We start from the raw sequence: 24,757 nt of genomic DNA, 5'->3' as shown, positions 1-24,757 counted from the left end.
TGAGAAGACCAAAATGAGTGAAAACATTTCTAAAATATCTTTTGATATGCATAGGCAAAGGCAGAATACATGTAAGACTTTGTTCACGATCTCTCTGTGTGTGATCTCCACACATTTTCTTTTCTTTGGGAAAGCAATGTCTACATATTCTCAACCGAATAGTGCCAGTATATTATAATGAATTATGAGTTCAATTCAAACCTGTTTTAAAGGAGATAGATGTTCATTTCTATGAGATTTTTGCTCTGTGGAAAGAAGAGGAAGCTATATATATATATATATATATATATGTATGTATATGTATAACCTTGCCTATGATGTCCATGCAATCTTTAGCAATAACTATGCGACCTTAAAAGGGAGAGAAGGCTTATACTAAGAGGGAAGTCTAAGGGGTCAGATTTGGGATTGAATTTCAGTTCTGTCTACTTAAAACTTTTAAAATCCAGATCCTTCAACTGTAAAATGTGGCTAAAGCCACATTGGTCTGAGAACCAAATCACATGAACATTGGGAATCACGTGGTGCTTGGCACACATAATACTTAAAACAGAGTAGCTGTTAATAGCAATATGAATTAAACAAGAGTGAACAAATAAGAGGCTAAACTGTTACATCAAAATCTTTGAACAAGAGTTGTGTTCTCATTCAGTACCTGAAACAAAAACAAAGCTAGAATAATTTTTGAACTTTATAGATTTTTAAGCTTTTCTAACACAAAGTCTTATTCAATAAAGTAACTTAATATAAACAGCTCTGAATTTTAGACACATTTTTGTTTTCATTTTTCCATTTACCAGGATCATACTGATAAAGTTGTGGAAGTATCTGAAAATACTTAATTATCCTATGTATTATAAATATGGTTATTAGAGGAGACAGTGTCATAAAACTGTAGAGCTGGCGGAGTCCTGAGTATAATTATTTCAATTTCCTCATTTAGCTGGGATTATGCAAGGCTCAGAAATAACAGAATTCCCCCAGCTGCCCAGATAGCGAGGAGGAAAGTCAAGCTGGCAGCCACAGCCTTCTGACTTCCAGTCCAGGTCTCTCCATACAAGAAGGCTACTCGATATGGGACAGATACAATTTGCTATCTGAAGATTATCCTTGTGAACAAGTCTTTGTGTGCAAGGAGGGAATGAGCATTGTGTATTTGCATAGAGAAAACTGGGATGCTTTTGAAGAGATGGACACTTAACTGGCGAGCAGGAGTTAGAAGGTGTTTATTACTTTCCCCTCAGAATCCTGGTCAAAGCATCTTTTGTGAAGATGCATCAGTGAGAACACTGTCTCCCCAATGGATTGGTTTAAGAAGATTTATGCTTTCCTGAGAACTGAATTTCTGAAAATATTGACCAAGAGTTTATATACTCTTTAATCCAAACTCTCTGTTTTTACCTTATTGTTCTGTGGTCTCTTGGTAAACAGACACTTGTAGAAGACAATAAATTTGTCAATATGATACTATTTCATAAATTAAATAAAATCTTCTGCTCCATTATTTCAAATACAGGAAATCAACTTAAAGTTAACAATGAGGCTAAGGGAACAATTGGAATATATATTGAATGTATATATATAAATATATCTATAATAGCTTTCAAATTTGCTGACATATTTCTCCCAGTTTACTTCATCATGATACAAAATGTAAAACAAGTTCAGCTATGTGAAAAACAAAGTTTTGATACTTGATTTGTATGCCATTCCTAAAACAGACTTTATGAGATCAATATCAAATAGTTGTTCTACAAATATAAATAGTTGGTATAAGCCTCCTTTCTAGGTTACTTATATAAAAAGAGAGAGGGGGACATTTAGGCATGAACAATTACCAACTCTTCAAATTGATCTTCAAAAATATTTTTAACTTCAGAATGTAAATTACTAATTTAGAAATCCTGAGAGAAGAAGGGATGTTTATTTTAAGGCTCTGGGGAAACTCTTGAGTATTCCAGTCTTTAGGGCAAACAAACAAAGAACCATTTAGATCCATGTCTATTTTGTTTTTTAACTAGGCCCAGTTTTGAGCAGGAGTAGGAAATATATAATACATAATTTATGGATCTAACCTAAAATGTTTGGGCAAAATGCAATATCAAAGCAAACAAACAAGCCCCCCAAACCCAAAACAAACCAAAAAATTCCAACTATGTATCTCTATCTACATTACTACCTATACCTTTAATGACTCATCCATATCTGTAGGTCTGCTGGATGGCATCAGCGATTCAAAGGAGATGAACTTAGGTAGACACCAGGAGATAGAGGGATAGGGAGTCCTGGCTTGCTGCACGCAGTCCATGGGATCGCAAAGAGTCAGATACGACTGAGCTACTGAACAACTATCTCTCTTTTCCAGTACGTGTCTGGTTCTGGTAACCCTATTTCTTACAGGAAGAAGGGGCATCGCAGAAGCCCTTGAATGGGACAAGAAAGTCGACAGGAACAGGTAATCTCGCTCTAAAAACGTCCTGAGTGAAAAGGTGAGGAGGGAACAGGCCCAAATAGTGTTGCTGCTCCTGCTAAGTCGCTTCAGTCGTGTCCGACTCTGTGCGACCCTATAGATGGCAGCCCACCAGGCTCCCCCGTCCCTGGGATTCTCCAGGCAAGAACACTGGAGTTCTCCAGTGTTCCTTCTCCATTGCATGAAAGTGAAGAGTGAAAGTGAAGTCGCTCAGTTGTGTCCGACTCCTAGCGACCCCATGGACTGCAGCCTACCAGGCTCCTCCTATGGGATTTGCCAGGCAAGAGTACTGGAGTGGGGTGCCATTGCCTTCTCCGCCGAGGAGTGTTACAAGAAACCAAAGTGGCCTAAAAAGGAGACCAGCGCGAGCCCCTGAGCAGTTTCACTTCCGCAGGGAGCCCAGCGCGGTGAGCCCTCGCCCTGCGGCCCGCGCCCAGGGGCTGCGTTTCCGGGACCTCGGCAGCAGCAGCCGCGGTGGGAAGCGGGCTGAGGACAGCGAGGCCCGGAGACCAGGTCGAGGAGAACCTCAGGTCGGGAGAGTCAGGGCTCGGCGGGCACGCGTCCAGGCGCCTGGGCTTCAGCGGCCGCGATGCTGCCAGCAGCGCCAGGCTGGGCGCGCGGGAGCTGCGAGCAGCCTGCCGGCGGCCCAGCGCCCCCAGGTGGGTGCGCGCGCGGTCGGGAGGCGGGAGGGAGACCGGCCGGCCCCGGGGTCCCGCGGAGACCGTGCTCCTCGCGGTGGGGGATCAGGCTGCCGCTCTGCCGGCGCCTCCCGCGGGCTTCTTGGCCGGGGAACCCGGACCCGAGCAGGTGGAAGCACTCTTGAAATCTGGGCAGCGCGCCACCGCCAGTGCTGCAACTTCTAAGTAGCTGGCACTTTCCAGAGCACCTGGGACACCCTCCTCTAGTATCCAAAATCACCTTGGAATGTGTTACAGTTACACATCAGCCTAAAAATTCTGTCAACATGTTACAGCAGAACTGCCCGTTTACCTGCCGGGGCTCCCGGAATCCAACCCGGTAAATGGCCTGTGACCTGCTAGTCAGAGAGATTACTTTCTGCAGAAAGTCCTCGAAACAGCTTTTCCTAACGCAAAAGGAAGAGCAGTCAATTCGTCTGAAAAATAAATGCATTTACGGGTCAAATGGAAGTGAAGGCACTTGTTTTCACTTCTTTTTGAAATATGTCAAATGCATTTGTGAATTGTATAATGAATATAAAAAGTGTTCAGTTTTGAAAATTAAAAAGAAAAAGGCTTCACTTGCATATTAAGAGTACTGAAGATGTACACACTGACATAAGCGATAAAAAATCTGAATGAAATTCTATTGATTTGCTGAATGGAGTTTCTCATAGCTTACTAGCATTTAAAAAAATTAAATTATGGTTTTAGCTATGGGAAATGTGTTTTTTCATATACGAGTTTCAAAATACTGCTTTTTAGTTAAAATGGGAAGTGTACTTGTGGCAGTGGAAATGACAAGAAAAGAACTGATATCTTAATATGTTAACTTTCTGTGTAGTGAACACTGACATTCTGAAAGCTGTGGTCTGATGGACTGCATCTTGGCTTGCTTCAGTAAATAAACCAGCCATATCTTTTGAACCTTGAGCAGGTTAGCTCTTTTGTAATTTTGGTTGAACAATTTTGTTAAATAGAATCAGCTACAATTTGTTTCAAACTTCTAGATTGAGCAGTTTAGACAAAACATAACTATTATTTCACTTAATGCTCAAGTAATGCTTTGAAGTGTTTGGTAGTATGAATAATGCTGCAGTGATGTAAACCACCTTTTGTCTCATTCTGAGTATTCTTGTTCCTCCTGTGCATTTCCCCTCATCTCTTTTGGTCCTTCCAATACAATATTATTTCACTTGATTCATTTACCTCCTTATTTGGCTCAGCTAATGACACTTCTAATGAGCTCTCTTTTGTTATTAACCCATGCCATTCCTTGATGTGAATAGTCTTCTAAAAGAACTAGTTCTGATTAATCTCTCTCTCTCTCTTTTTTTTTAACGAACACCTTTTTGTGTGACCTCTCTCTCTGCTTTGGGCAGGTGTCTCTGTAGCATCATAGACTTGGGCTAAATGTGACACATTAGGGGTTAGTTACTCCAACTGCCTCACTTTAGACATGAGAAAACTAAGACTCAATGAGTGAGTTGCCCACAGTTCCATAACCAATAAATATCTGAAGATCTCATTCATCATTTCACCAACAGTCTTCTACCTACCCATCCCCAAGAGTTGTGTAGTAATATGAGTGTAAAATGGGCAAACACAATCTAAAGTGGTAAATAACAGTTTCATGCCTATGAAGATATATTTCCAGCAGTTGGTGTATTTTGTATTTGTAATGACAATACTGTATAATCTTCCATCAGAGTGTTCAACTTGTCCTTTAGTGGAAGCAGGAAAAATATGGTACCCAGAACTAAGACAGTGTGAAAATGATGCACAGTGGATAAAAATTCCATTTAGACTCTTTTTTTCTGGTTTATAAGTAACTAGATACTGTCTACTAATGTCCAAAAGAGAAGTTCCTTCTTTGTTTTATTCCAAAACTGATGATTGTTTAAATCTAATTTTGACTGCTACCTTCAATAAAGACTGTTTACTAAAGCATAGAATATTCCCTACTCCATAGTTTCTGTATTTCTTATTAATATTACTTGAGGCCTCTGATGAAGACAGAGATGAATTGTTAGGTTAAAAGCAGAGCACATCTGTCCTGTCTCACCATATGCTAGATGCTTGTACATAGTTTGTGAGGAAGATAGTTTGTCTAAGTATTGTGTCTAAAGTTCTTGAGGATTTGAAGCTTTCCCTCCGACTACAATCTTCCAGCATAGTCAGTGATCTAGATTTCTACTATGGGAGATTCCTTTATTTAACTCTGCTGACTGATAAAACTTTCTTCAGACAAGCTGGAAAGGTTCTCTCTGGGTTCTGTCTGATAGGCTTATTTATGCTGAGATTTTAAAGAGAGGTGCTCTCTCAGGGCCTTCTTTTTATGGAATAATTGTATAATATTTAATTGCTTAGGATTTCAGGCATACAGCAGCATATTGGGCATAGGAACCTTTTTTTGCCATGTCTTTCTGAACACGTGCTATAGGCGATCATGATCATGCCCTACTTATGATGGCCTCAGCTCAGACTGGAGAGGCAATGGCAACCCATTCCAGTACTCTTGCCTGGAAAATCCCATGGCCGGAGGGGCCTGGTAGGCTGCAGTCCATGGGGTCCCAAAGAGTTGGCACGACTAAGTGACTTCACTTTCCCTTTTCACTTTCATGCATTGGAAAAGAAAATGGCAACCCACTCCAGTGTTCTTGCCTGGAAAATCCCAGGGATGGGGGAGCTTGGTGGGCTGCCATCTATGGGGTCGCACAGAGTCCGACATGACTGAAGTGACTTAGCAGCAGCAGCAGCTCAGACTGCTTTAAATCCAGTCTAGCTTCATTGCTTATCTGCTTTGTGATCTTGAATAAATAAATAAATCTATCATTATATCAATTTGCCCAGTTACAAAGTAAATGTGGATTGAACAATAGCATTTATTTGAAAGACTGTTTTTGAGTATTAAAGGGGAAAATGCATGTGAAGTGCTTTTCAAGGTGCCATAGCAAATAGTAATTGCCTAATACATGTTGGCTATTGTTTTACTCCTTTGGTCATTGATTGATAGTGTCATATTTACATGTAACAAGTAAAATTCTTCTGGAGAAACTGCCTCGTGTTGACTTGGGGAAAAACTTAAAAGGATGAAGTCATCAAACTCCCACATCAAAAAAAATAAAACTGGGGAGTGTGGCTTCCTATAGAAAGATATTGTCATAATCTTGGGGAAATAGTGTAGTTAATAGTTCCAGGAGGAGGGAAAAAAGAATCCACAATGAGAAAAAAAAGAAAGATTGATTAGACTAGGGCAGTTACAAGAAAGAATAAAATGGGAATTTAATAGGACAAAATGAGAGCTATATCATTATGGAATTATTTCTCCATATCACAGAGAATCAATTATGACCCAATTAAGGAAAAAAAAATGTATGTTTAAAAAGTAAGCATCAAATGTAAAATTGTGGGACATTTCATCAAATTATAAGAAGATAGAAGATCTGTTTTACCAAAATATTTACTGCTGGGCTAAAAACAAACTAATGTAAAGAATATCATTCCTGCCAAATATAAATCACATGTTTTAAGAAATTAAATGGCTGCTACCTGATCATCAGGGCTCTCCTGGTGGCTCAGATGGTAAAAAAGCTGCCTGCCAATACAAGAGGCCTGGCTGTGATCCTTGGGTTGGGAAGATCCCCTGGAGAAGGGAATGGCAATCCACTCCAGTATTCTTGCCTGGAGAATTCCGTGGACAGAGGAGACTGGTGGGCTACAGTCCATGGGTCACCAAGCAACTTTCACTCACTACCTGATCATCTAAGGTACAGTTGCTATTTTATTACTTTCTATATATATATATTATAGAATATCTTACAATAATTTTGGAGATGTATATGAAATAAGAATAGGAAGGACAAATATTCTAGAAGTTATTATTTAAAAATGAGTTGTTATATGGTCTTGTAATTCTTTCCTATTTTAAATATAAAGAATGGTATCTATGTTTTACTGCAGATACTGAAATAGTTCAGGTGGTGAAGATAACAGATATTGTATGGATTTATTTATTTTTCACTCTTGTATTTATTTTTCACTCAGAAATATAATGAACATTTTAGACCTTTACCATTAGGCATAGATTTCTTTGCTGCTTCCAAATGCTTCTGATTGAGATAATCCAGAAAGATTACTTCTCTTTGTAATCATGAGAAGTAATTCATTATTGCCTTGTGGTTTTTTATAAGATTTTCTTTGTATCCAGTTCAAGTTTTGCTTTATCATATGAATTATGTGTCATATTTCCTTTTCTTTTAAGCTTCATATTAGTAATTCTCATTGCTTCATTTTTATGTGTTCCATTTAATAAGGAAGACATACTGAAAAGCACGAGACATTCTTAACATGGAATTTCATTTGCCTAATTTTGTTTGGTCATGATCTAGGTTGAGGTGTCAACCTCATCCTTCAGTCAAGATCAATGGTCTCATTCCCTTTTTGTTCATATTTATCTGTAGGATCATGTCTAACTTGCAGAAAAACAATATAGTTTCAGACTACTTGAAATTTTTGCCTTTTAGTAGCTACCATTTATTATGTTTCTACTTTGAATTTATGTGATTGAGATATCACATTACTTTGATAGGTGAGCATGTCAGAAGACTAGCACCTAATTTGGACAAGAAGTTATGTTGTTTCATATAATCATATGAAAACATTTAATAATTCATTGTGGCCTTTCATTTCCTAACAGTTTTCTAAACTATTAAAGTCTTTTTTTAGGGGATGGGGTGCAGGGTGGAGAAACCTCAACATGTAGAAACTTATCACATCAAAGTGGTAAGATTCTATAAAATCATGGCACTGGAATGACAAATTGTAGAGTATTTCTTGTGACTGTATGAAGAATCCTTAAGATGTACACATTTTCTACATTGGCCAATCACATTTTATTTAGATTTAGAAGACCAGTGTAATTAAGAAATCTCAGGAGACAACTACAGTTTTAATGTAATTCGTGAACTATTGGGTCCCTGTTGGAGCCAGTCCTTTGACTGCTTAATGGCCAGTGATGTGTGTTGTCTGGCATTTAAAGATTTGTTGGATTCAACAAAGCCCTTCTTTCCTTCCAAACAATAGATAATGAGACTGTTAGCAGTCGAAGGTCAATGTTCGGTGACATACAATAGAGAATGACAACTAGTTGACTCGTGTGGAAGATGGGTAATTAGACAAAAGACTAGAAGAGAGAATTAAGGAGAAAGACAGAGGGAAGAGTCTTGGTTTCTGACTTTCCATTTGCAGGTCGTGTAGGACCCCGCTGCTCTTGTTGTTCTGATATTGTCTGTTCATGAAATGCCTGTGACATCCTGCAATGACTTTTTCTTTATATGAACTAGTTTGAATGAGTTTCTTTTTTTTTTGGAGGAAAAAAAGAGTTTGGGTTAGAATACCTTTATTTCTCAAACACTGCCATTCCTGTTCCTGTAAGCTTTTCCTCTTTTAGAAAATTGCTGTTATTGTTAAAGCAATCTTTAAGAATCTTCTATTGAAAGTTAAAAATCATCAGAATTAGATCTATTCCTTTTATGTGCTAAAAATAGAGTGCCTTGTGAGGTGAGTCTGGTGAGTCCTCTAGATAAAAATATTTGGAGTTTTCTAGCTTTATGGTGCATGTTTGAAAACTTGAAGTCTCTATAGTTGGTGAGGAAATAATTCATTCAAAGGTTAGTATTATGAGTTAAGCACTATGAAGTCTAGAGTTTTGAATTATGTAGTTATAAAATTATATTAATTATAAAATTTAGCAATAGAATTTTTATGCTTTGTTAATACAATGCTTTTACTTATATGAAAAGTTTGTAGCATGCTGTTTCTGACAAACTTTTAAAATGTGTTTAAATTGAGGCACACAAAGAGGATCCTTATGACATTTATCTTAGTAAAAAGAAAGAGGAATTATAAAATTCCTCCAGCATAATTTACAAGCTATTATCTCAATCCTCCTGGCAGATGATAAAAAATAGCATCACTGACAGGCCATTGTGAAGCCTTTATCCACACTATCAGTGGGCTAATATCAACCTGAAGCAGTGTAATCAGCATTTTACTTCAGAGATCGGTCCTTGACTAAGATCTTTTGTAGTAATCGAGTAGGAAGTTTAGTATCCTCATTAGGTGACAGATGATACGTTATTAATAGTGTTAATGATCGCCTTGGAAAACAAGGTTAGAATTCAGTGTGCTCTTACCAAATTGGAGAGATAGACACAAATTAATGAAGTTCAGGTGTGATCAATTAAGTGTAATGATGTAGGTGAAGGAAGGAGACTCTGAGTGACAGACAATTTTTCAGATTTTAACAAGGTTACAGTCAGTCTTCTAATGAGCAAGGGGAGAGATGCAGAAGAAGAAGCTGGAAAAGTAAACTGAAACTCAATTACATAAGCCTGTATGAAAAGTCCCCTAAGTATGAGTAGATACTGAAGCATTTTAAAACAGAAGCATAACATGACTAGATTTTTGTTTTTATAAGATCATGTGAAAGGTTATTCTTCTTCTAAATCACCTTCTGAATCAATGAAGGTGAAAATAAAAAGAGCTTATGATCTGAAAAAAATAAAAGATCTTGTGAGGTGCTTTTGGTACAGTTAATTGGAAGAAGTCAACAATGGAAGTTTTTGAACAATTAGGAATTTATCCAAAAGTAAAATAAAGGGAGAAGTGGACGTGTTTATTGAGAACTATTACTTACATGCTTTTTGTGCTGTTGTAGTAGATACAGAGTCTGAGGGGGAAAGAGATGTGGAGAGTCAATGGTAGGTTTGTGGCATGGAAAACTGGGAAGGTCGTAAGTTGTCATTTACTCTAATGGAAAAGACTGAAGGAGCAGGAAGAAATGGCAAGGGCATGAACACATTCAATTTCAATTTTGCATATGTTACATTTGGGCTAGATGAGAAATACTCAGGTAGCGATGTCAGATAAGCATTTGATGTTATGATATGGAGTTCAGAAAGGGAGTTCAGGCTAGAGATATAAAATTGGGGAAAGTACTTGGCTCAGCTAGTAAAGAGTCTCCCTGCCAATGCAGGAGATATATATTGATCCCTGGGTTGGGAAGATGCCTTGGAGAAGGAAATGGCAACCCACTCCAGTATTCTTGCCTGGGAAATCCCATGGACAGAGGAGCCTAGTCACAAAGCCGTGTCACAAAGAGTTGGACACGACTGAGAGCACAGGTATGCACAGTCTTTAAAATTGCATCAGTAAATAAGATAGCAGAAAAGAAGTGTCTAGAGTAGAAAGAAAAGATGACCCAGGATAAAGAACCACATAAAGTAAAATTTATATATTGATAGAGACAGAGGAGTTACCCTATATGATTGAGCAGAGGCTAAAAAGAAAAGGAGGAAAATAGTATAATGGCAAGAATTCAAGAATGAGATGTTTTGGGGAGGCAGGAGTGGTGAACGGATTGAAATTCTTTGAATAGTTCAGGTAAATTGAAGACTGAAATTTAGCTGATGGATTTGACATGAAACTTACTGATGACTGTAGGGAGAGAGGTTAAGTAGCTTTAGGAGAGGGGATGAGAGTTGAAGGGTGAAGGTAGATGAGGATGTGGATACCATGTAGACAACTTTTGAAAGCTTGGCTCCAGTATGCAGAAAGAAAGTAGCCACTGCAGGAGATGTGGGTTAAAGAAAGGGTTTTGTGTATTTGTTTTTTGTTTTAAGATCTGTGCTAGTGTAATGGTTTATTTGTACTCAAAAGCTGATAGCACTACACCAAAGGAAATTTTTTCCTATGAAAAGGTTCAGAGACAAGTTCCATAAATTTCATTATGAACACATTTTAATGTAGATATTTTCTTATGTGTTTAAATATTCTGTTTCATCCTTTCCCTTCCTTCTTTCCTTCTCTTCTTCCATGATTCTGGAGTGCCTCTCTTCTTCCTCTCCCCCCTTCTTTCTCCTCCTTCATTCCCTTTCCCCCTCCCCATCTCCTTCTCTCTCTAGGCATGAATGTTAATGGAAAATAATGAATATTTCTTTGTATTGAACCTTTATTTCCATGCTGGATTATTCCATAGTTTTGCTTTTATTGATCATCCCTTCCTTTTTATCCAAATCTGAATCAGTGCATCACTATTACAGTCATATCTTTGCATATGCTTCAACTTCTACCCCCTTTTTTCCCGTCAGAGCTGCTTGATTAAACTCCAGCCCTGAATAAGTCTATCCAACTGTATTCTTCCTGTTTGAATCAAGTAACTGAATGTTGCCAAGTGAAAACACATTCGAGCAAGTTGGAATAGTTATACATTTGGGCAGTTCCTGTTACATACTACTTGTGTCACAGAAGATTTTGATAATAAATGACAGTGAGTTGAAAAAATTGTATTCTCTGAATGCAGATTTGTTCTATGATGTCAGATCAGTGAACTCTTACATACTTTCTGTCTGTTGATGGGCAAAAAACACTATACTGTGCTGCCTGACACTGTATCAACTAGACATGTGGCTCTTGGGCACTTGAAATACAGCTGGTTCAAATTGAGATGTGCTGTGAATGTAAAAACACTCACTAGTTTTCAAAGATTTAAAATAGAATGTAAAATCTTTCAGTAACTTTAATATTGATTTACATGTTTTACTGGATTGAATAAAATATATTGCTATAATTTCACTTGTTTCTTTTTATTTGTTGTTATATAGCTGTTAAAAAATTAAAATGACATATGGGATTTGCACTTGTGATTTATATTGTATTTTTTGTTGGATAGCACTGCTCTAAGTTTTCAAAAAATCCCAATGAAATCTGTTGAAGGTTTGGTTTCTTTCTTATGAAATATTGTTATAGAAATATTACCAATATCTGACATGAACAATGCTAACATAATTTACACTTCCTCCAATAGTTTAAAGAGACCCTCTCCCCATTCATGATTGCCCACAGAGGTATTTTAATAATGACATTATAGTATTATTTGAATGTTTAAATCATAGTGTAATACTAAAATAGTATAAATGCTAAAATTTACCTACCATTTTTCATATAATTTACTCATATTTCTATTATATCTTTTACCTTAATAATTTGTGAGGTCACATTACATATTGAAGATTTAAACTGTATCTTATTATCACAGATATTTTTCTTAGTCTATTGTAATCTTTCTAAATGATTTTGATTATGGTGTTTGTTGCCACTGAATATATTTTAATGCTCATTTTTTCAAATACACTTATATTTTCTTTCACAGTTCTGTTCCCTGTCTTGGCTAGGGGAGTCTTAAAAATCTCTCAGTGACCATTGTAATTTTCTGTATTTTTTTCTAAGATTTTAATTTTTATAGTTGCATGTAGTATGCTTGGGATTTATTTTTGTGTATAGCATGAGGCTAAAATCCAACTTAAGTTTTTCTTTTTTAATATGGGCAGCTAATTGAGAAAAGCATTTATTAAATGAACCCTACTCTTGTAAGTGAATCGAAATACCACCATTGGCATACAGCAAAGTTTCATGTATCTGGGAATTTGCATTCTGAATTCTCTGTTCCACTCATGTTTTTGTTTATTCCCAAGCCAATTTCTGCTAAGGAAAGTTCTCCCAAGAAATCGCCTTTTCCATAATTTTCTTTTGGCTATTAATAGATATTTATTATTGGAGAAGGAAATGGCAACCCACTCCAGTGTTCTTGCCTGGAGAATCCCAGGGACAGAGGAGCCTGGTAGGAGGCCGTCTGTGGGATCACACAGAGTCAGACATGACTGAAGCGACTTAGCAGCAGCAGCAGCAGATATTTATTATTCTCTTTTTCCACTTGCATTTAAAGATGATTTTGTCCACTTCTCCTTCCCATGAAATAATTGGGATGTTGTGTAACACATACTTTAGAAGCATTTAATAGAAAGCCATCTAGCAGTTTTAATCAGAAAGAACTTTAAGTTAGGGAATTAAGTGTAAGTATAGTTGCTCAGTCATGTCAGACTCTTGGTGACCCCATGGACTGTAACCTGCCAGGCTTCTCTGTACATGGGATTCTCCAGGCAAGAATACTGGAATGAGTTGCCATGCCCTCCTCTAGGGGATCTTCCTGACTCAGGGATTGAACTCGAGTCCCTTGTGTCTCCTGTATTGCAGGCAGATTTTTTTACCATTAGCGCCAATCAACATTAAATGTTATTAACTATTCTGTTGGATTAATATGGATAGAAAATTCTGTGTCCAAAAGGTCCAAGGTTTCAGAATAAGTATATAGTAACTTGGGTTATTTAATTCAGTTGACAAAGTTGGAAACTTTCAACTCACTCGTATTGCAGTTACATGAAGATTGAACTTTCCTGATGTGCCTCTGTGAAAAAATGTAACAAGATATTACTTTCTATATTTGAGATGTCTTTCCAGATAATATTTTATCACAAAAGTAGTTCATTAATTCAGTTGAATCATTAATTGGAAAAATGTGACTTTTGCACTGAAATTATGAGATGGAAAATATCTAATATTTTATTAGTATTAAACTGAATAAGATGTTAAAATGAAAAAAAAGACACATAATTCCTTTTTAAAAAGAACTTGATAGATCTTTGGACATACGTATAGAGTTTCAGTTTAAAATTTATCAAAAATTTTGTTTGTATTATAGACCAAACTAATCTCCCAATCTCTTACCTGTTTCCCATACATTTTTCCAGTTTTACATTGTTAAAATTGATCATGTTATTTGACAAGATAACTTAGGCTGCAAGTTGTGTTCACCTTTGTGGGTTGATTATCTGTCAGTTCAGTCAGTTCAGTTCAGTCGCTCAGTTGTGTCCGACTCTTTGCAACCCCATGAATTGCAGCACGCCAGGCCTCCCTGTCCATCACCAACTCCCGGAGTTCACTCAAACTCATGTCCATCGAGTTGGTGATGCCATCCAGCCATCTCATCCTCTGTTGTCCCCTTCTCCTCCTGCCCCCAATCCCTCCCAGCATCAGAGTCTTTTCCAATGAGTCAACTCTTTGCATGAGGTGACCAAAGTACTGGAGTTTCAGCTTTAGCATCATTCCTTCCAAAGAACACCCAGGACTGATCTCCTTTAGAATGGACTGGTTGGATCTCCTTGCAGTCCAAGGGACTCTCAAGAATCTTCTCCAACACACAGTTCAAAAGCATCAATTCTTTGGCACTCAATCTGTGTCAACTCAGATATAGGATCTGTCACTTGTGTGACTTTGAGCTGATTACGTATCTAGGATCCAATTCTTTTATATCTGGAGTGGGTAACACACCTATTTTATAGCCTCATGATGATAAATATAATTCTGTGTGTAGAGTACCTAGAGCATTCATAACAGGTGCTTAGCAAATGGCCGATATTATATTCAGCATAAGCTACATTCAACTTGCACTTTTATTAGAAGGAATGTGTTTACATGGCTCATTCTCACACTTCTGGTGTCGCATACATATGAATCTCAGGATTGAGAGCCTCATATAAATGTTCTTTCAGTTCTCCTGTTTAATTTTTCTCAACACTACATTAAACAGTATAATATCTCAAACACATGTTTCTCTGGGTTTTCACTCCAAAGTGAACTTGAAGAAACCTGTGATCTGTTATGAAAATAAATGCTATGGTTCTATATATGAATACTATGTAGTCTTCAGGGAAAATAGTTAATGGGTTAAGAACATTTTTCTCATTTTGAGAATTTAATTCTGTTTAAGCATCATATTTTTAAAAATAAAAATGTAGTAAACTTTCATTTCTTTATTCTTGAAGGAGACTTTGTTCATAGCTATACCATATATTATACTTCCTGCTCTCCCAGCCCTATGAAGACAGAGGAACATACAGAAAAACTGGACCGTAGTGTAGTTGACTCAGCCTCTGAAGTTTTGCAATGAAGGCATTTCTTATATCATCATGTAATTAAATAATAGTTGATATAGTTGTGCAGGTAATGTTTTAGCGATATATTTGAAATTGTTTAAATTATGTCTGAGCAGTGTATTCCTTATAGGGTATAAATCTATACAGTGTTTCACCTAGACATCTAAGGGTGAGCAGAATAACAGAAAGGATCCCCAAAGCAAATTTCTAGTTCTGAGTAACCCACAGTTCCTGTAATTATGGAAAGAAAGGGACAGCTTTTCTATTACTTTTATGAGGGCCAGCCTTCTGAGAAGCTAGCAGTTAAAACCCATTTCATTTCTGCTCTCCTTGTGAAAACATAGAGGAATCATTAGAAAGTATGTTCACATGTAGTATTTTATTGTATGACCTCTTAGAATAATTCTCTGGTCTGGTGCATATAAAAATCTAGACTCTGAACTCCTCAATATGAATTCAAAGCCCAGCAGAATCACCTAGTAGTTAGTCATAGGACCTTAAGTTACTCTGTTACAAGACCTCTCTGTACCTCACAATGAAATGAGGAAAGAGCGTGTAGTAGTACTTGAAGCAGGCAGGTACTCTGTGATTGATGACTGTCATGGTTGCTGCAAGGCAGGTAGGTCAGCAGCCACATGGGACATTATGAAGGGCGACTCATACCTCTCTTACCTGATGGTCAATGCCTCAAAAATCTAAAGAGTTCATACTTCCGAGCTTCGTTCCTTTAATGCTGTGTTTCCCCTGTTACTCCATACCATATATATTCCTTGGGAAAAAAAGATGTTCTGTGGTGAAATAAGTTTTTATATATAAATGGTATATAATATATATGTATAGGTATAAATATGATATATATATATATATCATATATATATATATTAGGTCATTAAAATAGCCTGAGAAATTCTGCAACTAACAGTGTCTGTTCAATTTCCTTGAAGCCATTGTCTCATAAATGTTTTTAACCATGGTATGCTTTGTTATCACAACACTGGAAGAGAAGTAAGTTCTTTTGCACAAAAATTATCATCCCTGTTAAATGGCAAAGAGTTCTTGAGATTCCTGAGTTCTTTCAACCAGAGATTGATGGCACTCTTTTTAGTTTTTTTCTTCAGTTCTGTTCATCCCATTGGATAAATAAAGTTCTCACTTTGCTGTTGACCACATTGGAAATGAGCGGAAGGGAAGGAGGCTTATCATAGAAATAAAAGTGGAGGGGGCTATAGATAGGGAAATGGTGTTGGCAGGCTAAGTAGGGCACAGACAACTTGCTGATTTTTTTAATTCTCTTATGATTATTTCTGACTTTCCTGGTGGGACTTTTATTATGGGATGTGCCAGAGAAAACAGGAGGAAATGTGGGGATGAAATGGAACTGGGAAAGAACCTAGGGAATTCTAAGATAAGAGTATTTTGGAGTGTTGTGTTTATGATGTTGATATTCAGATAGCATGTGTGCATCTTAACTGAGCAAATAACTTAAAAGATATTTTCACATGTTAAATGTATAAATCTGCCACTGTCTCAATAATCATATATGCTATGTAAATGGCCTCACATTGTTTAATTATTGGGATTTCATTCATTAGAAGATTCTAAAATTAAGAACAACTTGACATGGCCATAAACAAATGTCTTTCATGTTAGAAATGTTTGTCAATGAAGCACATGTTTGAGGCAAATATATGGGCTAATAAGAGTCACTCAAATAAATTATTGCTGAAATATTTTTCTACCTAAAACAACAGAAACTGATATAAATGCAAATAACTTAGAGAATGAGTTTTATGTCTTGGAGATGGACTAACTTAGTAGGTCACATAGAAAACAAAGTTAATATGAAAATGACTGCTATTACTCAAATAGATTGGATGCTATTTAAAGGAATGGGTAACCTCCGGCATCCGTTCAGCAGAGAGAAGCACATTAATACGTGCTTCCTGATGAGCTAGTACAAAGTGTGACATTAGAGTTGCTGATTAAGTTTATGAAAGAGAATAAGTAAAAGTGAAGCCATTTCTGAATGCCCTGTTTATGAATATCCCTGGAGTTCTATATCTACCCTTAGATAACCAGCCTGGGGTTTCCAAGTTCTTTCTTAATTGTTTGGTTTGCACATGAACTGCCTTTGATTATGAAAAAAGTTTAAAACTCACAGAACCTTTTACACAAAGATAATTTTAAGGCAGTTCTCAGTATTATGTTAATGTTTAAATCTGATAACAAATACTTTAGTTATTTTTACTAAGATTTCTATAACCTTTTAATATAACTTATTTAGTTAATTAAAATATCTTTTGGGGGTAAATAGAAAAAGTATTATTATTGTCTAAGAGTTTATGAAATTTAATATCCTGCATTTATGTCTAGAAGATTAAATCATTTTCTTTATTATTCTTTTTTTCTAAAATAATACATACCCATAGTTGAAAATATGTAACAGGCTTAAAAAAGTAGAAAAAAGAGATATATGTACTTCTAACTTTTGTTTGTCTATGTTTACTTCTAATACTTTTACTTGTTTGGCATTCTTGCTTCAATATATTTACTATTTGGATATACAATTTAAAATTACATTTGTATGGCTATTTGGTGATGTAGCATTTGTAAATATTTCTGCTGTGCTCTTGCCTCATTTAAATATATTGCACAATGTTTTAAAACAAAAGGAAACAAAAAGAAGGAAATCCACAGTGATTTATTGATAGAAGAACAGATCATCCTCCAGACAAGATTATTTTTATTAATCTAAATAATTATTTTAGTTAAGTAATTAAAATGAATTATTTTTATTAACTTAAAGAAAGACAAATTCAGTATGATTTAACTTATATAGAAGACAAAACAAATTACCCAATGTAACAAAGCCAAAACAAAGTCATAGATACAAAGAACAAACACTGGTTGCCATAGAGAAGGAGGGAGAGGGGATGAGTGAGTGGTGAGAGAGACTAAGAAGTGCAAGCTTTCAGACAAAATAAATGAGTCACGGTGCAGGGGTGGGGTGTGGGCAGGGTGAAATGTACAATAAGGGGAATATAGTCAATATTGTAATAAATTTGTATTTTAACAGATGGTAACTAGACTTATGATGATGATTATTTGTAATTTACAAAAGTGTCACATCATTATGTTGTGCACCTGAAATTAACACAGTGTTGTAGGTCAATTATATTTCAATTAAAAATAATATATGTATACTGTCTTAGCCAGTTTTAAGTATACAATTCAGTGTTGTTCCTGTAGTCACCATGTTACCTTCAGTGACTACATGGTGACATGTGGTCACCATGCTGTACATTGCCTAAGTTTCAACTCTCATTTAAATTATAATTATAAATGAGAATTATAATTTAACTTTCATTTAAATAAAGCATGAGTCTCTTTCCCAAATATTTTTCTTAATATTTCATAAGCTATGTTGCCATTGTTTTCAACATTTTCCAATGCTTATGTCACTTCGATCCCTTGAATGTATCATGATACAGTGGGAAGAGTACAGTTTTAGTGTTTGGAAAGGGTTCTATAGCCAAGCAAGTCCCCAGTGTTGTCTGCCATATTGTTTTTTAAAGATTGATGATGTAAATTAACATTTACAAGATGCTCATTGGCCCTGCAACAGTAAAGAGTTAACTTTATTAACTCTTCTAAGCCTTATTCTGGATGGTTTTCATTGTAGAAAATTTGGGAAATATAAGGAAGAAACATAAAGTTCCATTTCATTGTACTGCCCAAACTTCATCTTGTTTACATGTTGGTGTTGTGTACACTTTTTTTACCTATAAGTATGTATATAACATTTTTAAAGGCAAAATTGGACCTAACTGATGGGCCTAAAATAATAAAGAAAGAAAACAATAAGTTTTTAGGAACATAAGAAAACATTTTTGTACCAATTGATTTGAAGTCATCTGACAGAACAGGATCCAATCCTGGCTTTGTCATTAATGGACCTTCATCTTTTACAAGCCATGCAACCTCTTCGATGCCCAGGAGGCATTATGTATATTGATGATAACATCAATTATTCAAGAGAATGATAAGCTCATACTAGTAATTCAATTAGTACCTCTTATCTTAAAAAAAAAAACTACAGAAATTAAAATTGCTTTCTCTAGGCACTTGGAATTGAGAATATTTGTCAAGAAAAGGGTGGACTAATGCCTCTCTCTACATTCCTGTGTAGGAGTAATTATCCTTCTTTCATTTATCCTGCATCTCCTGTGGTAGGCTCCAGGGATATACACAAAGTTGGCTGTAGCTCTCAGGGACTGTATTTAAGTGAAATAGGATGGGACAAGCTGAGTAGCTCTATTTCCTTTTATTTTCACTCTAATTCAACATCAGGTGACTAAAAACCCTTCGGCCTGCCAAGATCTGAATAATTCAGTCATGAGAACTAGTTAGCAGGCCGAGCAGCAGCTAAAAATGTTTTCTCTGATGACTGGGGGTGACTACTGATGCGTAATTGCCATTCCAGAAAGTCACCACTCATTTTAGAATGCAGTCATGAGTAGTCTCTTGGGACAGAGTTTTGCAAATTTTATTCTCCTAAGACCTTCCAAAGCAAATAGAGGAAAACAATAGAATGGGAAAGACTAGAGATCTCTTCAAGAAAATTAGAGATACCAAAATTAGAAAGATTTCATGCAAAGATGGGCTCGATAAAGGACAGAAATGGTATGGACCTAATAGAAGCAGAGATATTAAGAAGAGGTGGCGAGAATACACAGAAGAACTGTACAAAAAAGATCTTCACAACCAAGATAATCACGATGGTGTGATCACTCACCTAGAGCCAGACATCCTGGAATGCAAAGTCAAGTGGGCCTTAGAAAGCATCACTACGAACAAAGCTAGTGGAGGTGATGGAATTCCAGTTGAGCTCTTTCAAATCCTGAAAGATGATGCTGTGAAAGTGCTGCACTCAATATGCCAGCCAATTTGGAAAACTCAGCAGTGGCCACAGGACTGGAAAAGGTCAGTTTTTATTTTCGATTTTCAATCATTTGAAATGAAATGAATTTCATTTCATTTTCAATCCCAAAGAAAGGTAATGCCAAAAATTGCTCAAACTACCGCACAATTGCACTCATCTCACACACTAGTAAAGTAATGCTCAAAATTCTCCAAGCCAGGCTTCAGCAGTACGTGAACTGTGAAATTCCAGATGTTCAAGCTGGTTTTAGAAAAGGCAGAGGAACCAGAGATCAAATTGCCAACATTCGCTGGATCATCGAAAAAGCAAGAGAGTTCCAGAAAAACATCTATTTCTGCTTTCTTGACTATGCCAAAGCCTTTGACTGTGTGGATCACAATAAACTGTGGAAAATTCTTCAAGAGATGGGAATACCAGACCACCTGACTTGCCTCTTGAGAAACCTATATGCAGGTCAGGAAGCAACAGTTAAAACTGGACATGGAACAACAGACTGGTTCCAAATAGGAAAAGGAGTTCGTCAAGGCTGTATATTGTCACCCTGCTTATTGAACTTATATGCAGAGTACATCATGAGAAATGCTGGGCTGGAAGAACTGCACAAGCTGTAATCAAGATTGCTGGGAGAAATGTCAATAACCTCAGATATGCAGAAGACATCACCCTTATGGCAGAAAGGGAAGAGGAACTAAAAAGCCTCTTGATGAAAGTGAAAGAGAAGAGTGAAAAAGTTGGCTTAAAGCTCAACATTCAGAAAACAAAGATCATGGCATCTGGTCCCATCACTTCATGGCAAATAGATGGGGAAACAGTGGAAACAGTGTCAGACTTTATTTTTTTGGGCTCCAAAATCACTGCAGATGGTGACTGAAGCCATGAAATTAAAAGACGCTTACTCCTTGGAAGGAAAGTTATGACCAACCTAGATAGCATATTGAAAAGCAGAGACATGACTTAGGCAACACAGGTCCATCTAGTCAAGGCTATGATTTTTCCAGTGGTCATGTATGGATGTGAGAGTTGGACTGTGAAGAAAGCTGAGCGCCGAAGAATTGATGCTTTTGAACTGTGGTGTTGGAGAAGACTCTTGAGAGTCCCTTGAACTGCAAGGAAATCCAACCAGTCCATTCTAAAGGAGACCAAACCTTGGGTGTTCTTTGGAAGGAGTGATGCTAAAGCTGAAACTCCAGTACTTTGGCCACCTCATGCGAAGAGTTGACTCATTGGAAAAGACTCTGATGCTGGGAGGGATTGGGGGCAGGAGGAGAAGGGGACGACAGAGGATGAGATGGCTAGATGGCATCACCAACTCAATGATGTGAGTTTGAGTGAACTCCGGGAGTTGGTGATGGACAGGGAGGCCTGGCGTGCTGTGGTTCATGGGCTCACAACGGGTCGGACTTGACTGAGTGACTAAACTAAACTGAACTGAAGACCTTCCCCAGTTTTTGACTATACTACCCATAATCTTGTTTAAGAAAATGTTTTCTTTTTGCTAAATTTTTTTAGCTTAAATATGATACATTTAAAAAGATTCTATCACTACCATAAATATAAAATCATTACCTCTTGCCATTAGTAGATGGTGACCATACAAATACACAGATTGAAAATCAAATAATTTTTAAAAAAGTAGCTAAGTACAAGCTCTGGGCACCTGGGTCACTCTGTCTTTGATAGTGGTGGAGTTCATGAAGTCGTAGGAGCTCCAAAGTGGAATATAGGCCTTGAAGGAGTCAGGATTGGAGAAGTGTTCTAAAGGGAGTGACATTCCCTCTATGACTTCCAGTCACTGTGTCCCAGGAATTGGCCTCCTACCTCTGACAAATGCCCTCTTGAAAGGCAGATCACGTTCCAGAAGTTTGAAAAGAAGTTTTATTTAGAGCTGACAGGTGTCAGGCACTGTGATAAATGCTCAACATACTTTATCTTATTTAATTTTCACAACAACCAATTTCATAAGTTCTATTATCCGAATGTTACAAATAGGTAATCTAGTTTCAGAAATGTTAATTATTTGCCCAATTGGACTCCATGACAGCCTGACTCCAAAGCTTGGCCTCTTGGCCACTGTATGTGTCTCTGTAGTGAATTCACTTCTTTCTCACGCAAACTCAGATATACATCCAGGTCAAGCAGGTATCCCTCCCACGTGAACATTTCCTTTTTTATTCAATAAAATAGCCATATATACAGAAAGTCATTTTAATAGAATAATGTACAACATATAAGATACCATTACTTATAAGTAGATCCACTTAGAAATATTCTTAATAAGTAATAGAATAGAAAACCACAGTTTCCAACTGATAATCATAAAATTTTAGAGAGTTTTGCTACTTTCGAGGTCCTTAGAGATGAATGAAGTAATAGGAAGTGAAATATCTACAATGAAATGCTAGAAAAAATGTCTTTCATAAAGGCCATTAGGGCATTTAAAATTATCAAAGCTGTAATACAGATGTGATTAAAATATACTGTAAAATGCCTGCAATAGAGTAGTTTAAGAATGCAAGGCTAATAATTTGCATCTGCCTAATACTTTGCATTCTCAAAGGAATTTTCAAACCCCTACTAATTGACTCTTAGAAAATTCTTCTAACATATCATTTCCTTTGACTCAATGAGAAATGTAAACAATGATCATTTAAGCTGTTTAATCAAGGTTTTCCTGCAAATACTGAGTGAGGAGAAGCAGAAAGTGTTCTTGCTTGTGTATGTATCTGTTTTATGTCAGAAGGCTGTAGGAAAAGGAGAGAAGGAACCAGAGCTGAAAGCAGAGTTCATATGTTGTGGTGGACACAGTAATGGTTCCCTAAGATTGTTGTTTTTTAGTTGCTCAGTCATGTTCAACTCTTTTGAGACCCAGTGGACTGTAGCTCACCAGGAATCCCTCTGTCCATGGGATTTTCCAGGCGAGAGTAGCCATATCCTTCTCCGGACAGTCTTCCCAGCACAGGGATTGAACCCACGTCTCCTGCATTGAAAGGCAGATTCTTTACCACTGAGCTCCCCAAAGATGTCTACATCCTAATCTCTGCACCTGAGAATATGTTCAGTTCAGTTCAGTAGGTTAGTCATGTCTGACTCTTTGCGACCCCATGGACTGCAGCATGCCAGGCTTACTGGTCCATCACCAACTCCCAGAACTTGTTAAAACTCATGTCCATCGAGTCAGTGATGCCATCTGTCTTCCCTTTCTCCTCCTCCTCCTTCTACATCAGTTTACCTTGAGATGGGGAGAGTATGATGGATTATCCAGGTAGATCCAATATATGTGAAAGAGGGAGGCAGCATTCTCATGCTGCTGGAGACATGGTTGCATGAGAAGAACTCAGCCCTATGTTGCTGGCTTGAAGATGGGGGAATGGGGCATGAGCCAAGAACTGCAGAGGGCTTCAAGAAGCTGGAAAAATGCAAGCAATGAATTCTTCCTTAAGGCTTCCATAAGGAGCATGGTCCTGTTTATGTCTTGACTGTAGCCTAGTGGGACTCCTTTCACACTTATAACTTCCAGTACTGTAAGACAATAAATTTCTGTGGCTTTTAAGTCACTGTTTGTAGTAATTTTTTACAGCAACAATAGAAAAGCAGTACAGACTTCTAAACACGTGTGGACTCAACAGGAGCAAAGAATAGCATGAATGTGGCAAATAAGACCCCATCCTTCAAAAATTCATACACCATCAGCCTAGTTAAAACACTGGATGTAACCACCGGAAGAAAACAACCATTGTAAAGCATGATATCATGGTTATCCTTAAGTAGACATCATTGGTAATATATATACTTATTCATTATTGGAACATCTCTCTGGAATTCGTTGTTTTAATAGCAATACAAAAAAGAAAGTCCCATTATTGTTTGATCATATTTGTTGATTTTACCAGCTTAGTACTCCTTTTCATTAATGCTACCTGCTGCTGCTGCAATTATAATTTTTAATAGTACAGATGTGTGAACTTTTGCAAGCTGTTTACTTTCTTACTGCCTCATCACCACAACTGCAAAATAGGATAAGAACATTTGTTCACAGGGGTGCTATGAGGTTAAAAGGAATTAGTGCTTGTCAAACTCCAGAATAGTTGGCACGTATTAGGCACTTGCTACACCTTTGTAGCCTTAATTATAATTATTATCGTCATTGTCATCATCACCGCCATACATATCAGTGAGTGCTGGAAGCCAGGCCTGAACCCAGCACACAGGCTTAGTATTTTTTCCCTAGGAATTCGGGTTCAGTTTCTGCACACTTTCAGGTAAAGAAACAGAAATAACCAAGATACAACCTAACCAGGTTGAAGAACTTCAAAAAGATGGAGTGAGGACTGTTCCTGAAATATTTGTCTGAAGTTCTGCTAAGCCTGGTGCTAGATGCCTTCTGCTTTCATTACATAAAGCTTGATTCTGTCCTAACCATTCAGGGGACAAAGATATTCTGAAAGACAACTGATTAAGATGTGCACTCCCTGGAAAAGGTCATTAATATTATTTTATGCTCCCACTTTGTTTTAATATCTGAGAACATGAACTATTTTTTAACCCTGGAAGGGAATTATTTTGAGGCCATTTTCTCCTACTGGTAAAAATTGGGTTGACATCAGGTTAGTTTGCCATGAAAAGAATGATATAGGATTGTTTTTAGGGGTGTTTTATTATAAAATGTAGAACATTTAAAAAATATACGATAGTGTAAGAAGAAAATCATAGTGTATCATAGCCCTTCACTAAAAAGTATTGATAATATTTGTCTGGAATTGTGAGTTTGTGTGTACATTCGTAAAGCAGTTCACATTTTAATACATGGTTTTATATGTTCACTGTGGTTTGCCTA

General features: G+C 37.0%; 1 protein-coding gene across 3 annotated transcripts in view; it reads left to right on the top strand.

Moving 5' to 3' along the window:
• Positions 1–2,783: 2,783 nt before the first annotated feature.
• Positions 2,784–24,757, top strand: part of BANK1 (B cell scaffold protein with ankyrin repeats 1) — a 320,699-nt gene continuing 298,725 nt past the window's right edge. For 2 of the 3 annotated variants that reach the window (XM_027543970.1, XM_027543969.1), the window contains exon 1: positions 2,786–3,129. In XM_027543970.1, coding sequence (XP_027399771.1) covers positions 3,060–3,129 — 70 coding nt within the window. In that variant the 5' untranslated portion in view covers positions 2,786–3,059. Of the gene's footprint in view, positions 3,130–24,757 lie in introns of all 3 variants that reach the window. The other variant, XM_027543971.1, reaches the window with a different exon arrangement.

Source organism: Bos indicus x Bos taurus, chromosome 6, assembly GCF_003369695.1.
Source record: "Bos indicus x Bos taurus breed Angus x Brahman F1 hybrid chromosome 6, Bos_hybrid_MaternalHap_v2.0, whole genome shotgun sequence".
Lineage (NCBI taxonomy): Eukaryota > Metazoa > Chordata > Mammalia > Artiodactyla > Bovidae > Bos > Bos indicus x Bos taurus.
The sequence above is the reverse complement of the archived record's forward strand: the minus strand, read 5'-3'. Positions and strand labels throughout refer to the sequence as shown.